The sequence below is a fragment of the Aspergillus affinis genome (assembly GCF_023601865.1).
Source record: "Aspergillus affinis strain CMG 70 chromosome Unknown NODE_71_length_185320_cov_88_639011, whole genome shotgun sequence".
Lineage (NCBI taxonomy): Eukaryota > Fungi > Ascomycota > Eurotiomycetes > Eurotiales > Aspergillaceae > Aspergillus > Aspergillus affinis.
The window spans coordinates 151,005-166,888 of record NW_026515852.1 but is presented as its reverse complement, the minus strand read 5'-3'; the positions used below and the strand labels follow the sequence as shown (position 1 = coordinate 166,888).

Below are 15,884 nucleotides of genomic sequence, written 5' to 3'. Positions count from 1 at the left end.
GGATGAGAATAGGACTATTATAATTCAGATTTAGCATGGCCACTCCACCTGATGTCGATCCAGGACCACTCAAAACTGGCGACTTGATGGTTAAGCAACATATCACTTTGGGTGTGAAATTGCTTAAAGTGGACGTATTCTGTTAGCTGAATACGTGTCGTAGCTTATGACCAGACACAGTCCTGGATCGAGTTGCAAAACTGGCACATCCTAGTGTTGAGGAACGGAGTCTAGCAGATATTTATATACAGCTACAAGTCTCTACGAGCACAGAGGTCTGCACATCCCCGACGTCAAAGCCGGTCGTCTATGGAAGAATAGACAGTCATTGTTTTCCGCGTCCGTTGTTCAACGAACGAATGCTATGGTCTGTACAAAACAAAATTTTCACCATGGCCGTTTCATCAAAAACCTCTGCATCGTCCACCGGTCCCTATAGTTTCAAGATATCTGCACCTTTTTCACGGCCTCCAGCGCTCATCTCTGAAACTCTGTTACCCTGAATGTCAGTGACCTCACCCTGCTTCCCAATAACTTTAACGCCGCCTTTTCTCAAATCAGACACGACTTGTTGTTTCTCGGCCGCTTTCCCAGATGTCTGCTTTGAGTGGTCAATTCCGGACTTCTTTTGCTTCTTATTCTGGCGCCGAAGCCTAGCCTTCTCTTCCCGCGTCATCTCTTCCTTGGATACCGATGCCCCGTTCTTCAGAACCCTTTCACCGGCAGCATTGCCATTATCGCCGGGTTTGTAAATTTCTTGTGGCGCCAGAGTAACCGTATCATTAACAGTGCTGGATGCTGTTGGTCGCGCATCCTCCATGGTAATTGTTGCCACATCAGCAACCACGTTTATGCTTGGCTGAGGAGCCTTGGGTTTATAGTGCCAGTTTGAGAGGGTGTCCAGTTGGGAGCCTACTTCCTTCCATAGATTAGTGATCTCCGTATGCTCTCGCACCAATTTCTGATCTTTTGGATCAACGTAATTCGGGTCCGTGGCACGAAGATGGTCTGTTTCATAAAGCTCGGCAAGACTCTGCTGGGGTTTAGCATCATCCAACTCAAACCGCGCTCTCCGTGCATCTCGTGCATCTGAAATGCCAGGGTGTCGACGAATGATCTCGTCGAATTCTAGCGCAAGAATTCGACGTTTGACGAGCTCCTCGATGTCCTCCGAGACTTCCGCAGTGACTATCGGCACCGGCTTTCCAACTCGTTCAAATTCCATATCCTCCTCGATGAGAGAGTTCACAGGCCTTTCAACCGCTCTAGCCTCACCCCCAAGCATCCATTCTTTCTTGGCAACATTGGCGGCTTCCAGGCGTCGAATCTCATCGGCAATCTGCGCGCGCCGTTTCTCATGAGTCGAACGTTGGCCTTGGGGTTCGCCCGAAGCGTTATCAGAGGCATCCATTTCGTCAGCCGAACCTTCGTCGTCAAATAAATCGCGGCGAACATCGGCCATCGCACGATCTATATCGTTGTCGACATCTGTTTCGCGAGGTTGTGTTTTTGGTAAGGGGCGGGATATCTTGCCGGTGGCTTTACGGGGAGGCGGCGCGAAGAAGTCGGAATATTTGATATCACTCGTGTCGACCCAGCCATTATCATCTGCGCCACCAGCATCGCTGCCGCCCTCTGAGCTCAGCTCATGATGAACTCCCATGTTATCAAATGTGGGCCCTTCTTCATCGCTCTCTTCATTCGAACTTTCATTGTCGGAGCCGGTATCACGGGAAAGGGGTTTGGGGTTTGCGACTGAGCTTGCAGAGGCCAGCGGGTTAGAATGCCAGTTAATATCTTCCTCATCACTATCAGAATCATCATCCGCTCCACCCCTGGCATCCTGTTTCTCGAATACCTCCGATTGTCTGTTGAAATCATCGATTGAAAAAAAGCCGTCGTTAAGATTGAAACGATCTTGCGTGTATGTATCTTGACCATGGCTGTCGTGGCTTTTATCACCCCCATCTTCAGAATTACCATCGTCCGACCTGTCGTCCATGCCTTTGGGCTCTGAATCTGAGTGCGATAGCGCATCAGAACCCACTACAGATTCTGTGCCGGCTTCTTCGGAACCATCACTCGATTGATCTGTATCATCTTCAAGAGGGGTGTTCGAGCCACCGATTGGCCATTCGTCGGTTTCAAGTTTCATGTCATCGGAACGGTTTGCAGGAATTTGTGCATGGTGCAAGGACACGTTCCGCGTATAATCATGCTCAATTTCTTCACTGGAGGACTGGAGAATTCTCAAGGCCTGCTCCCATATCTGATCGGAAGAAAATCCCTCCACGTATAGTTGTTTAAGCTGCAAAACGTGATTGTCGTGTTCTTGGGCAAATCCCAGTCTCTTGCGTTTCCTATTGTTTTGAAAACGGGCGCTTTGTGAGGCGCAAACAGAAGAAGCGAGCGCATCGATTATGTATTTGGAAAGGGCCACCGATTGAGTGTGAAGTTTGTTTGTTGGATGAAGAAAGGTCCATGGCGCAGACAACGCGGAATTGGTAGCAAAATTCCAGTCCCCCGAACTAGGAGAATCGGGGGCATGGTCAAGAAAGTGTTTACTGTGGCTCATTTTGGGATGAAAACAGCAGTAACTTAAGACCGGCCCCAAAAACACATGGAGTGAAACAGCAGAAAAAGGGCAGGTTGCTGTCCAAATGATACGGCTCTGGAATATTCCCGGGAGGTCAAAAAAAAAAAAAAAAAAAAAAAAAAAACTAGCCAAAAAATGAGCCGTCCTAGTTTGCTTAGGCACAAGGCTAATACATATCTAGCAGGCGGTGTGGAGATACGGATGATACAGTCCAATGGCGCCCTATCAGATTGCAGATAAAGAAATTACGATATACTGTGCAGAAAAGTCCATCGGCAACAAAGCAGCCTACATAGACAATCCCTGGGTTGCACCCACCATTGAATTCAATGTCGCTAGGTGAGCCTGTACCCTTCTCTACCTTGGATATCGTCCTGGTAGCAAGTTGTCGCACAATCATGGCAAAGCCTTGGTAGTATAGCAACTCTCTTCTAGATGTCGTCCAACCCAATAGATCCGGGGTCTTGTCTTTCTTGCAAATTAGAGTATTTGCTACGTTCTGGGTCAGTGTTTAACTCTTAAAGAGAGAGGTATTCTCAAGAGAGATCGGGGGAAGGGGCCTCCTTCGGGATGAAACCGTTGTGTGGAAATTGGCAGGGGAAACTATGACATAGCAACACGAAAGCAACTAGGGTAGGTAGGTAACTGAGAATCAGATAAAACTTGAAATTGTGTGACATCCAGAAGTTGGTCCAAAGTCGCAAAGGTTGCAATTGAGTAATAAGTACACCGTTTCCACCAAAGAACAGCACAGTAATTTTAAGTACACATCACGTACCTTGTCTGGTTTCCAGCCAGGGGCCCCTATTCTAACATTCATGGAGTCCGCCTCAGAAAATCAACGTCTGTACCACATGCGCGTGATTCTTGTATGCCTCATCTTCTTTTGAAGCTGAAAGATTCCATACATCAGTGCCTCAGATGTAGGTGGGCCTTCGACAAACATTAGCAAACACTGTACGAGGGGTGGTAAATGACCAGGGGTGAACGAACATCCAGGCACATAGACATCGACAGGCACAATCCTGTCACATCCGCGGACAACGGAGTAGCTGTAATGGTAGTACCCGCCGCCGTTTGCGCAGCTTCCCATGCTGACAACCCAACGAGGGTCGGGCATCTGATCATAAACTTGTCGCAGAGCAGGAGCCATTTTGTTGGTCAAGGTGCCGGCGACAATCATGACGTCTGACTGTCGAGGGGAGGCTCTGAAAATGATACCTAATCGATCTTGATCGTATCTCGGCGTGGATAAGTGCATCATTTCGATGGCACAGCATGCAAGTCCAAAGGTCATGGGCCAGAGAGAGCTCTGACGCGCCCAGTTGGCCACCTGATCAAGCGTGGTCCTGCGCATAGGATTAGCACAGGTCGGGACTATTTACATTTCATGAATGATGGGGTCACCAACAAGACATATTGCATCGCCCCCTCCTTCTTCTCCTGGCTCGGCAAAGGCACTTCCTTCCGTACCTTTCCAGATGCAGACAGAGATTGGCCGGATTGGCCTTGTCGCTCAAGCGCCGTCGCTGATTTAGTGGAAGAGGTTGAAAGCATAGCGACAGTGTGAGCCCGAGGTGTGTTTAAGAAGCCTGGTCGCGCTACCCAGTGTGAGCAAACCAGACGCCCATGGGTTAAGAAAAAAACGAAGAGGCAAAAACCAAGATGCTTACCATGAAGCGCGCCCGAAAGGGCGCGTTTGTTGAGGAATGACATTTCGAAAGTTGGTGGATCAAGGCGTTGAATTTCACTAATATCAGATGGAGGATGGGTTCAATGGTGGCTCAGGAATCAATGGTGGCTACCAGATATCAAGCCAAGTGAGGGAGAGATATGGGCAGCAGAAGGCATGGATGGATTCATTTCGTCGAGGCTCCCGGTCGTATGTGGAACCGGTTGTTCCGGGTGTTACGGATTTGGTATTTGAATTGGCGGTTAACGGGCATGAACAGGGACCCCAGCGGTGTTTGATACCGTAATGCCGGGGTTTCGGTAACAAACAGTTAAAGTTGAAATCATAAGAGAAATTCAAAGCTGCATCATTGGCCGCTAGTAGTGTCTAGTAAGGGGGATGGTCCGTACTACGTAACCGGCGACAACTGGACGAATGGCTGAGTATAATCAACAATCCTTCACGATGGAGGCACTCAGGTCTTCCGGGCCAAGAATTGCCTGCATCAGTGTAATTGGAAAAGCTGTGCGCTCCTCCTTGACGAATCTAAAGGTCTATGCTAACGGTAACCTTGAAGGACAACCCTCTCCACACCTCCCTCTTCCCACCTTACGTCGATTCTAGCGTTGAGTTCTCGTTTCTGTTGAACTCGTGCCTTGATGTATTCGAGATACGTCAGAAGCAAACCTCGGTTGATCAGGACCTAGGCCTGTTACACGCTGTGGATGAGCGATTAGCAGCATATGGCTGGCTTACTACGACCGGAGTGAAGCTGCTCGTGGTGGTCGACTTGATCGGACAGGCAGTGTCTTCTAATAACGAAGGCCACAAAGTCTCTTCCGCGAATGGTGTGAAGGAATCGGATCTGAGGCCGGTACGTGTACTGTTGTTCGTCCGTCCAGAAAAGCCTCGGGGACTTTCAAACTAACGCCAGGATTTTCTAGGTCTTTCGAGCTTTACAAATGGCATATATACAACTTATACAGAATCCGTTCTACTCCCCAGATGGCCATGGCCACGCAGTGAAAATGACTACCCCGGCCTCAGATTCCTTACCAATAACCAATTCTAAATTCATCTCTGAAGTAAAGCGCATTGGCAACTCCTGGGTGCCAGGTGCGGCTTTACTGTGAACCAAGCTGCTTTGGCGCAGTGTTGATGGCAGGAACGAAGGTCTAATCCTCAGTTCCCTTTATTTCCGAAATAGATCCTAGTACTCCGTACTTTGAGGATACTACTCATGCCTGAAAAGCCGACGTTGATCTTCGATGAAATTAATAGGACATAAACCGGCATCAGATGTGCGAGCGGGATTATGTGCCGGATTATTTCACTGCCCAATATAGCACATATGAATCTGCTATGCTGCAAAGTGAGGCAATACAGAAAACAGCCAATGTATAAAACTATCCAATGGTGATGTAGTAAGATAGCGCTGAAATCTCTGTTGAACGGTGTCATGCGGATATGAAAGCAAATCAAATGCAAGAAAGAGAGAGAGGATGAGGGGAAATAATCCTAATCCAATAAGTGTGTAAAGCAAAGAACTTGCGTGGGTACGTTTAGTCGCCCATAAGATTAGCCTCCGTTTGCTCCAGGGCAACCATAATCTTCTCGAGCTCATGGGGATCGCAAATGGCCCAAACACCGCCTCCCTGCGCGACAACCTTGCCGACGCCTTTCCCTACCAGGTTCCTACCAACCTTGCCAGGACCTAGGCCGACCCATCGCTTGACTCCTTCCTCCTGATCTAGAAACCTAATACTCTCCCACCATCTCACTGTCTCAACGCATTGCTGGGACAGCAGCAACTTGAGCTGCTCTCTAGAGGCGAAAGGACGACCGGAAACGTTCGATACACACGGCATAAACGCAGGGAAATTAATTGTAGTATGATCCAAGGCACTCCTCATGTATTCGGCAGCGGGTGCCATGATGGGACTGTGAAAGGGGCTTTCACTGTTCAATCTCACAGCACGAGGATCATGACCTCCAAATTGGCGAAGCTGGATGAGAAGAGTTCTAATTCTTTCCAAACTGCCACTGAGCACTATTTGGTTTCTGGAGTTAATATTTGCGATCATCACATGTTCAATAGGCGGCACGTGGGAGCTCGAATCGTCTTTCGAACCAAGCGATGAGAGATCAAGAAATCCATGAATAACTGATAGCAGCTCGTCCAGATGATCCGGCTCGCAAATCAACGCCACCATACCATATGTTTCACCAGACTGTTCGACGGCATATCGAGTGCACTGAGCCATTATTTCGGCCCTTCTGCGAACGATTCTCAAAGCATCGCCAAAACCAAGGTAGCCCCCAGCAACAAGGGCTGAAAACTCTCCTAGACTATGTCCAAGGGTAACATCAACGCGAGACTTGGTGTCAAAATCGAAATGCTCCTCTAAGATTCGAAGGATCAAGATCGATGTCGCCATTATGGCAGGCTGTGAATTTTCAGTTTTATTAAGCTCCGAGTTGGGCCCCTCTGAGATAAGACGAGATAGCCCAAACCCTAGGATTGCATCCATCTCACTGAGAAATCTTTCGGTGATGTATGGGAAGTCATGAGCCCAAGAGGCAACCATTCCTACCCGTTGTACCCCGTGACCTTACCAAGAAACTGTCAGTGGTAATGAGACTCGAAAGGCAAAGCAGCAAAGATTATTCAGACCAGGGAAGAAAAGGGCCGTTCGCAGTTGCTTTTTAGGCGAGGATGTATAGAACTGCTTGTAGCACCTCGCGGGTTCAAGTCTTGGCCGGCATTTTGAGCGAGGATAGTATAGCACAGTTTGGACATGTAACCCGGTCTTCGATTTGCAAAGGGCCGGTAGCATTTTGGGTTTCGCCAGCCTCTGGAGTTTCCTTAGACCTCTTTATCGATGGGCAAGGATCGGTATACCAACATTGCTATTCATGAATGTTTGACAAAGCCGAGGATAAGCTAGCTACACGGTGGATACCAGCAGGGCCGTTCGGCAATGCTGACGATGACATCACGTGACAGATACAAGACCTGAGCATTCCATGCCAATCACTGAGGTTTTCTTGGGATGCATCTTTTTTTTAGGAGAAGAAAAGAGTTGAATAAATGAAAAAAATAAACACAAGACTTCGTAGAGAGAACGGGCAGCTTTCTGACGCCAGTATGATGCCAGAGCAGGAAGTAATTCATTGTAAGGAAGGATGTTGTCGGAAAGGTCTACAACGGCAATATTATCGTCACGCTAGGTCGAGCTCACCGCCTTGGGAAAAGAGCAGCTATTTTGTTTTCCTTTCCCCGTTTTCACTTATCTATTTACACTAGATTATGCCCAAACGAAATACCCAACTCAAACAGCACGAGTGAATGGTAAACTCGACACTGGTTGCCAACGCAAGTTGCTCTGGCTTTCAGCCTTCAACCCAAATGAATTAAATAGTCCCACGTTGAACGTCGCCCTCCGCATATACTCGATTGATTGCGACGATGTTTGTACCAAAAACAGCAGTTACGTCTACGGGCCCCCTGCGCAACCCTCGACGGCGTCAGCGCACAGGTTCTGATGATTCCGTCAAGCCACCGAGTGCTAAAAGACAGCGCTCTGCTTTACGGAATGGAGATTCCGGGGCATCATCAGAAAACCAACTGGGCCAGCATAGTTCTGACGAGTCTTCAGAATATCCAATTCACTCAACTTCGGACGAACGCGCAGCATTCGCTGTCGATTCTTCCTCCAGTCCGAAAGCGATACCAATCAGGAGCATACAGAAGATTGAGAAAGAAGTTAATAAACTTGACGCTACTATTGTACTGGTCTGTTACACCTGTCCCTTGCCCTCTCAAGTCAGTACCCTGGGAGCCGCTTTGCTAATTCCTCGGGACGACAGTCAAAAACAGATTTCTATACAGTTTCACAACTTCCTACACTACCTGATCAGCTCCGCAATTCGCAACCCGGTACGTGAAAAACCGCGCGCTCTATATGGCTCTCGTTAACAAGATCGTAAAGGACCTTTGACATGTTTTGCTGGAATCAGTCTGGGGTATGGATTGGCTATGACAAACTCCCATGCAACAATTTGGCCCTATGCAATTGCCGCCTCGTCGCCTTCACCCGCCGATGTTTTCTCGGTTTCAATACCTGACGCACACAAGGATTCTGCAGAAACAGTTCCTCTAGGAGTACTTTTATCTGCCGCGACGAACGGTATTCCTGGTCTGATGGTCATCGTGCCTCACAGTGGAAAAATTGTTTACTGGGAAACCGTTGCCAGTGCAGCGTCTTTGGGGTTGCAGAGACAGAAACAAACAGGGATCCAGGCTCAGATAAACAATCTGTCTTATGGCGAGTATGCTACGAATTTGATTAGCTGCGAGCCTTCTGGGGTCTTGGCTACATTTTCTACCGGGCGTGTCGCACACATAACCGTGCGAGACCCCCAGGGCAGGCCCATGGTGAGCGTCAACTTCCTCCGGAACACGTCAAACAGCCGCGCCAGTAGCTTTTTGGGGGGGATCAAAAATGCGCTTGGAAGCGGCTTTTGGAAGAAAGATCTAGCGGCTATTCGGGCAAGTCAATCTCATCAGCGAGGTCAACGCGATGTCATAATTGCCACCTCATCCGGTGTCATCGAGATCTGGGATACACATTGGAATAATGGGAGCATCCTCAGAAAACAGTTCGACATAAAGAACCACCTGAACCAGTTTTTCAGGGTGCATGATATGGCAATTAGCGAGGATTCCAATATTCGGATCTTAGACTTTGCACTCCGGCCCGTGAAGAACGACACAAATTGTTCGCCAGTCGAGATCCCAGGGGCCTGCCAAATCCTCTTGGTTCTAGCACTCCCTGAGTCGAAACACAACAGTGTTTCTCTGGTACAGGTTGATTTATCAGAAGAAGTCCGCATTGATTTCGTCACCTCCATCGATCTATACAGCGTTTCTACCGGTTTGGATAATATCAAGCCTAAGCTGCTAGTCCCCCACCCTGGAGATACCGCATTCATCATGATAGGACACTCAGTCATACTTGCATCATTGAAACACATGAAGAGCCCAGTTGCTGGGTCCCACTTATCCATCAATGCCGATGAAAAACCGCGAGTTTCATATGATTCGCTCACTTTTCGCTCAGGCAAAGGCTACGAGATCTTGGGTTGTTGCGCCGAACACCAAAGTACCGAGAGCTCACCCCCTGCCTGTCTCGTAATGGTCCGGGATTTTGGCCTTATTCGGATCTCTGCCTTCCCGCGTCCGATGACAGAGAGCACTGCCGAAAGTGCTGGTGTCTCCGCCAAGGAAAAAATCGAGCAAGCCATATTCTACGGGACAATGCTAGGCAATCCTTTGAGTCTGAATAGAAAGAGCGACCTGGCCTTCCCCCCCATTGAAATAGAGCAGGCTACACTGGAAATCTGCTCGGAGATACTGCACTCCACTTCGAGATTTGTACCCACAACGGCAATATCTATGGATCAGAACTTGAGGTCTCGAGCGAAGGCGCTTACTGATCTGGCGTCGCTTCTAATGGAGCTAAATTTGACAGTTGACCGGCGAACTTGGTGGGAGCTACTGTGGGGCGCAGAGAAACTCGCGGCCCAAAGGGCTCTGTGGAGATGGGAAGAAAATGCTAGGAAAAGTAAAACTTCCGGTCCAACATTCCTCAGTCACGTCATCGGCATCATGAGCGATAAATTCAAAACGTGCATTGATAAGTCAGGCGATGATATCGATCCAGTGCGCAGCTGGTTACTATACGATACCTCTCGAATGGAACACATTGTTCCATGGATATACAACGCTATCAAGCCCCAAAAAGGACAATCTACCAGACAAGGACGCATGATGGCTGAGAAAATATATGAGGCTAGCGAGCTCTCCTTGGCCGTGTTAGAGACCGCTTTTCAATACCGAGATGAGCACGCCAATCAGTACGGCATTGGAGACGGTTATCTAGAAGATGGAGTTTTGATTACCGGCTACAAGGATCTCCCAGAGTTCTGGACCTCAAAGATCATTAGCTGCGTTGAAACTGGTCACCTGTTAGATTTGGAACTTGACAGCTGCAGGCTCTGGATCCAAAAACCAAGTTCGACTGTTGAAGCCCCCGAATACCAAACAATCAGACGAATCGCGAGAAATTGTGCAAGGAAACTTCAGGTTCTCGGCCAAATGTACAGTGAACGGGTCCGGTGGCTTAACGCTCAAGAAGACCCCAAGTTGCTTGAAGAGAGCATCACTACGGAGCAAGCACTTGTCAAGCAACGAAAATGGCAATTGTTCAAGTTGGCGGGTATTGGACAACTGGAAGATGCTATCGCTATGGCGGAGAAATTTCGAGACATGGGGGCTTTGGTAGAACTCATAATCGAGTTACAAGATCAGACCAAAAGCCGGAATGTCCAACAAACTTTACCAGGAAACACCTTCGCCGTTGCTGCTCCGGGTAGCGAGTCGGAAGACCTTAGCAGGAAGATCAGCTTATATTTTGAGAAGTTTGGGGAATCATGGGCAGATGCCTTCTTTTCACGACAAATATCAATGGGTCAGCCTGGAGTATTGTTCGCGATGACCAAATTTCAAACTTTTGTGACTAGGTTCTTACATAAATATCCAGCTTATTCGCGGTTAGGCTGGATTAATGATGTGCTTGGCGAACATAATTTTGACGTCGCTGCTCGGTCATTGGAGAACCTGGCTATTGAGCAGGAGTCAGACATCTGGAGCCATCGAGCCCAACTATCTTTCTCCAAGCTTGCCAAGTTGGCATCATGGGAGGAGGACAATTGCACAGACAACCCAGCTCTTCATCACGATATCCGGCGTCTCGAAGACCTTGCCGAAATCGATGCAGTCCAGGAAGTCATCCATGCCTACATTGCCCCAGTATTGCAAGGCGCGATAGACCACAAGGCTGAAATCGATCTGGCCATGGGTCATTTCGGCAAATCAACTGCTGAGGACAGACCATCGCTCCATGAGATTCTACGGGAGGCTTTGACTCGAATAGTCAGCAGGCAGGTCGTCGGTGTCGAGCGATTGGTCGACTTTTTGACGTTGATGGATTCCACTGGCGATACCGAACTCGATCAAAGCGAATTTGCAGGAAAGGAATTCTATCTGGCTTTGCGTGCTATTCGACTCAGTCCCTACGGCCAACGCGACCCCCTCTATAATGCGGCGTTGCAAAAGCTGGTATGGCGAAGATGCATGCTGAAAGACAATTGGTCAGTTACAGGTCAGGCCGTGCAGGAAGTGGATCGTGAATTTGAGTCTTTTCTCTATAATTCAACGCTTTTCCGTACCCTCGACTTATGCCTAAAAGATAGTAAGTACTGCTGCTTCAAAGGAACGTACATCGACTGACAATACCAAAGGACAAAACGAAGACAACAACGTTTCGCTCTTTGTGCCCACTTCTCCTCGTGATGTGTCACTAACGGAGTCGCATTTGGACCACCTCGTTTCCCGGTTTCCCCTTGAGCAGCGCAGTAGAATTGGCCGTGATCTGGAAAGGGAGAACGAGAACTTGACTCAGAGCATTGAGAGCGGGAAGCTTGAGTTTTGGTTCAATCATCTTGTTGCATTTGCTGAAAACGCTGGACCAACGATGAACACAACAAGTATCGAAAATGGGTCCAATAATCACCAAGGGCAGATTGAACAATCCTCACCACGGTCACCGGAATCGGTGGGCGAAAAGTCGCGTATAAGTTGGCTTTAATTCTCCCAACCTCGGCTCCTGACAACTTTTCTTTGACTTAATATTTGAGGTTTTTGAATCACGTCCAACCGTCTACGGGAATAGAACAAGAAACCCTACCCAATCAATGTGTGTTTATGTATGTATGTACCGGTTTATCTAGGGAAATTTGGGTTGGGTAGTTGGTAACTACATGTTATTTCTTCCGCGTTAGGGAACCATGTCAAATGAATTCTTGATGAGGTTCTTTCGAGAGCCAACCTACATCTAGATAGGTTCAAAATGTCCCAGGCAACTAGGCGGACTAGAGCAGTGGTAAATAACTATGGTGGTTTTATGATCTGCAGTTTGTGGGCTGACAACCGATAAATCAGACTCATTGAACTGGCCTAATTTATATTCGTGGAGATGCTAAAGAAGGCTGAACATCATCTCGACCTAATTGCTCGACGATTTGCGGATCCCACAGTCCCCGTTACTACTACTACCGGCCCCCCGAGTTTTGCTAGTAGCGCTCCCTTCTGCAATGCTAGTGACATCCAAAGGTTTGTGCAATGGTGCTCCAAAGGCCGGCTCCATTTCAGTGGTTTCAAATTTTGTTATGAATTCCCCAATGTCTTGGGTACTACTATTCGAGTGGCGTCGAGCGTTCGTGAAAGTGTAGTCATAGTCTTGAACTTCGTCGCCAGAACGACCCCTATGATTTGCATTAGGGGGGATATTGTTTGAGAAGTCAGAAGCTTACCAGTTTCTCTTTCCCCCGCCGTTCTTCTTGGTCTTCCGGGGATCGGTGTCAACTGGCCCTGATTTGGTAAAGAACCGGGAAAGTTGCTCGTGGGATGTAGCCGATACACCATTGGCCAGGGAACGATCTCGGTCATTGGCCTTGTGAGAGCGTGTCACTGGGCCTGTTAGTATGTTCGAAGATTAGATCTGCTGCCCCGGGCATTATTCCGCGCCATTGTGGTAATATTTACTTGTCAATATTGCTCCAGGGGCTAGCGAAGAAGCTCTGCGTGATGTGTCCCCAAAACCTAAGCAACGGCCTTGTTAATGAGAGTTGCACATCGAGGGAAATGAGCAGAAGCATCTCAAGAGATTAATCGAGCAACGTGGATGAAAAACAAGGTCAGGGAGCTTCTTGATCAATCGATTGGCAGGGAGAGCCAGCTAAAGAGACGACATTTTCGTGCATGCCTTGGCGGGAGACACCGGGTACCTACAAGTGTACAAAGTGTGGGGTATGAGGAGTGGATTGAATTCTTGGGTCGTATGCACGTCTTCATTTTAAGAATCAGAACAAATGAAATCCAATCAGTAAATCAATGAGTAGCTCCGCGCTGCTGAGGAGTAGCCAATGCCCTACAATGGCATATCGACAAAATCCGGTTATTACTGATCAGGTATTGAAGGGCCACGAGTGAGGACATAATTTGTAGAACAGAGACTGAGGTGCTTATGTGAAAGATATAATTTATACTCACAATGTCCGCTAGTAGCCGGGGTATTGGGAATAGTAACAGCTTTCCACGAGTATGAAAGCAAGGTGGATGGAATGGTTAAAGGCTGCGGCATCGATTTCTTTATCAGTAAGCTGCAGGTGACATCATGCGGGCAAGGACTGCGGGGTAGGACCTGGCCCGGCCTTGCGGTAAGCTCACTAGTACCTAAGGCCTGGGCTCAAGATGGGGTTGACTACAACAGACGCATTTGAACCGTTATTCGCGACTATTTATATCTAGAGAGCCAATGCTTACCTTTATTTAACTGCGTACAGTAACTTCAGCCTCAATGATTACCGCGGAGCGCCCGCTCTGTCAGGTTACCATCAAAAGTACCAGTCTTCCTATGCTATGAAATGATGATCACGTTACGCATAATGTCATGAGCCATAACGATATTCAGTAGGTATAGCCGGTTAATGCAGGTCGTCCATAATGTCCTCATCACCATGAATATGATCGGCTTCATTTTCAGCAACAAATGAAACCCTCGCCGGGGTATCAGCACTTCTTTGATTCTTATGCAAGAATTGGAAAAACTCGTTGCTAAAGCCTAGCTCTGCTTTGCCATGGTCAATTCCACCCGCAATAGTTTTCACCAAGTGGCTTTCCCATCTTAACTTTGCCTGTAGATGGCGTTCCCAGTAGAGAGACTGCCCCCTCTTGGAGGCAAAACGAAGCATCGTGGGGTTTGACTGGTCTCTGAGATGAACCAGGACGGCACCGACACGCCCCGACATCACAAGTGATGCCACGTAGTTCTCGGTTTCCCTTGAGGAAAGCTTCCCAGTGCTAAATCGATGCCAGGCTACATCGGACATCTTGAGAGCAGAAAACGTTCTGCCTAATTTCAGAATTATAAATTCATCAAAGGCGGAAACCAGCTGTGCTACAAGACCCGTATTGTTGTCCTAAAAACTGTTTAGCATGTTGACGGTTTTTCCGCCAACCTGTTTCTACTAGACGGAATAGAGAGAACGTACTATTTGCCAAATGGAGCGACCCAGTTCGACTTCTCTGGAGAGTTTTTCAAAATCACACTTTTCGAAGGCTTCCGCCAACGACATGTATGGCTTGGCCAGGGCTTCGTAAACTCTCATCACGTGTGAAGAGGCTACTGATGGGGCTGATGCCAGCTGAAGTGATAAACCATGATTAGTCAATGACAACAAAAAAGACTGCTTAGATGATACCTTTCCATTTGCCAGCAAATTAACTAGAAGCCATTTCTTGTATGCCTCCACCATGATCTTGCTAACGGGTCCTGTGACAGGAGAGGAAATGACTATACTCAACCAGTGAATCGCCTTGTCCCAATCTTTGAGTACAATATATACCATAGCGCCATAGAGGAAATAACTCAGGTGGTCTCGATATGCCAGCTTGGCCGAAAACCCGGATGCTTCGGAGATGAAGGCTGTATTTTGCTCGTGCTCCGTGCAGAGAATCAAATGGCGGTACTGCTGATAGCCTTGGTTGGAGGGATTGGGAAAATGACACACTTGTCGATCAAGGATCGGTAGCGCATGCGTGTACATTTTCGCAAGAAGAGATAGTCTAACAAACAAAAGATGGACTGATGTGAATGTATTGGATATACCAAGCCGGGAAATGGAGTCTCTGATGACCAACACGGCGAAATGTGGCTTTATGAAGTCAGTAGCCGCAAGTCAATTACATCCACAACCTACCTACCTTGGATTGTACCTCTGCGGCTTCGGCGACGAGCTCGATAAGCTGGCGCCACTCCAGGCCCGCATAGCGGATTTGGATGGGATCAAAGTGTCGTAAGAAATGAACGGCATTCAACCATAGCGTACCGCCAGGCAAGAGTTCGCTAGGTATAATTGTTTTGGTCTTTCTTTGAATCGATTGCACGTGCAAGTGGAGGACGCATAGGTAAGACAAGCTATGCTGGGAAGGGTCCAAGTTCTGAAAACCAGATAAGCCCACAATTCCCCCATGGTATACAATTCTTTTTCTTCTTCTTTTCGTTGCATTGGCCTGGAGGGGCAGCTTACATTCAAGATATAGTCACTGGACGATGCGATAGCAGATGTGTTGCTGGGGTGCTTGAGAAATGTAATCAGATCATTTATTTGGTTGTTCCGAGCTTTCTCGCTGCTAGCTAAGGTGTGAGAATGCGATGACACGGATGTCAGTCGGGTGAGAAGTTCGGCCATCCTTTTTATGTGTTACTTGATTGAGTATCTGTTTGCTTGGGAAGGCTAGTGTGGGAAAAGATTCTAGGAATTAGGCAGCTTGGGGGGTGTGATGATAATGGATGATAGAGTGCTAACGTAATCCACGGCCGAGCCGTCCACACGGTCGTCCCGTCCACTTTCCCCGCAACTTCCCAATAATCATATTTCAATATTTCAACGCGTCATTTAATCACCACCATTTCTCAAAATGCCATTATC

The 15,884-nt window shown here is 47.9% G+C and overlaps 7 protein-coding genes across 7 annotated transcripts; 2 read left to right on the top strand and 5 right to left on the bottom strand.

Moving 5' to 3' along the window:
• Positions 1-433: 433 nt before the first annotated feature.
• On the bottom strand, positions 434-2,575 carry KD926_009806 (rRNA-processing protein MPP10; the record flags this gene model as incomplete). The annotated part of the gene is made up of 1 exon (XM_053102290.1): positions 434-2,575. The coding sequence occupies one exon, from the start codon at positions 2,573-2,575 to the stop codon at positions 434-436; it is 2,142 nt and encodes a 713-aa protein (XP_052954246.1).
• Positions 2,576-3,434: 859 nt separating this feature from the next.
• On the bottom strand, positions 3,435-4,312 carry KD926_009805 (NuoB/complex I 20 kDa subunit family protein; the record flags this gene model as incomplete). Its single annotated transcript, XM_053102289.1, has 4 exons — positions 3,435-3,529; positions 3,590-3,945; positions 4,008-4,197; positions 4,270-4,312. The coding sequence occupies 4 exons, from the start codon at positions 4,310-4,312 to the stop codon at positions 3,435-3,437; spliced, it is 684 nt and encodes a 227-aa protein (XP_052954245.1).
• A 44-nt stretch (positions 4,313-4,356) lies between these two features.
• Positions 4,357-5,401, top strand: KD926_009804 (uncharacterized protein; the record flags this gene model as incomplete). Its single annotated transcript, XM_053102288.1, has 3 exons — positions 4,357-4,515; positions 4,846-5,142; positions 5,213-5,401. The coding sequence occupies 3 exons, from the start codon at positions 4,357-4,359 to the stop codon at positions 5,399-5,401; spliced, it is 645 nt and encodes a 214-aa protein (XP_052954244.1).
• A 429-nt stretch (positions 5,402-5,830) lies between these two features.
• KD926_009803 (ACP S-malonyltransferase) lies at positions 5,831-6,706 on the bottom strand (the record flags this gene model as incomplete). Its single annotated transcript, XM_053102287.1, has 1 exon — positions 5,831-6,706. The coding sequence occupies one exon, from the start codon at positions 6,704-6,706 to the stop codon at positions 5,831-5,833; it is 876 nt and encodes a 291-aa protein (XP_052954243.1).
• A 1,031-nt stretch (positions 6,707-7,737) lies between these two features.
• KD926_009802 (putative nuclear pore complex subunit Nup133) lies at positions 7,738-11,980 on the top strand (the record flags this gene model as incomplete). Its single annotated transcript, XM_053102286.1, has 4 exons — positions 7,738-8,064; positions 8,139-8,208; positions 8,261-11,584; positions 11,634-11,980. 4 exons carry the CDS (start codon positions 7,738-7,740, stop codon positions 11,978-11,980), a joined length of 4,068 nt encoding a protein of 1,355 aa, XP_052954242.1.
• Positions 11,981-12,397: 417 nt separating this feature from the next.
• Positions 12,398-13,534, bottom strand: KD926_009801 (uncharacterized protein; the record flags this gene model as incomplete). Its single annotated transcript, XM_053102284.1, has 3 exons — positions 12,398-12,656; positions 12,705-12,861; positions 13,444-13,534. 3 exons carry the CDS (start codon positions 13,532-13,534, stop codon positions 12,398-12,400), a joined length of 507 nt encoding a protein of 168 aa, XP_052954241.1.
• A 343-nt stretch (positions 13,535-13,877) lies between these two features.
• Positions 13,878-15,644, bottom strand: KD926_009800 (putative COP9 subunit 3; the record flags this gene model as incomplete). The annotated part of the gene is made up of 5 exons (XM_053102283.1): positions 13,878-14,372; positions 14,445-14,597; positions 14,655-15,107; positions 15,157-15,393; positions 15,483-15,644. 5 exons carry the CDS (start codon positions 15,642-15,644, stop codon positions 13,878-13,880), a joined length of 1,500 nt encoding a protein of 499 aa, XP_052954240.1.
• Between the last annotated feature and the right edge of the window lie 240 nt (positions 15,645-15,884).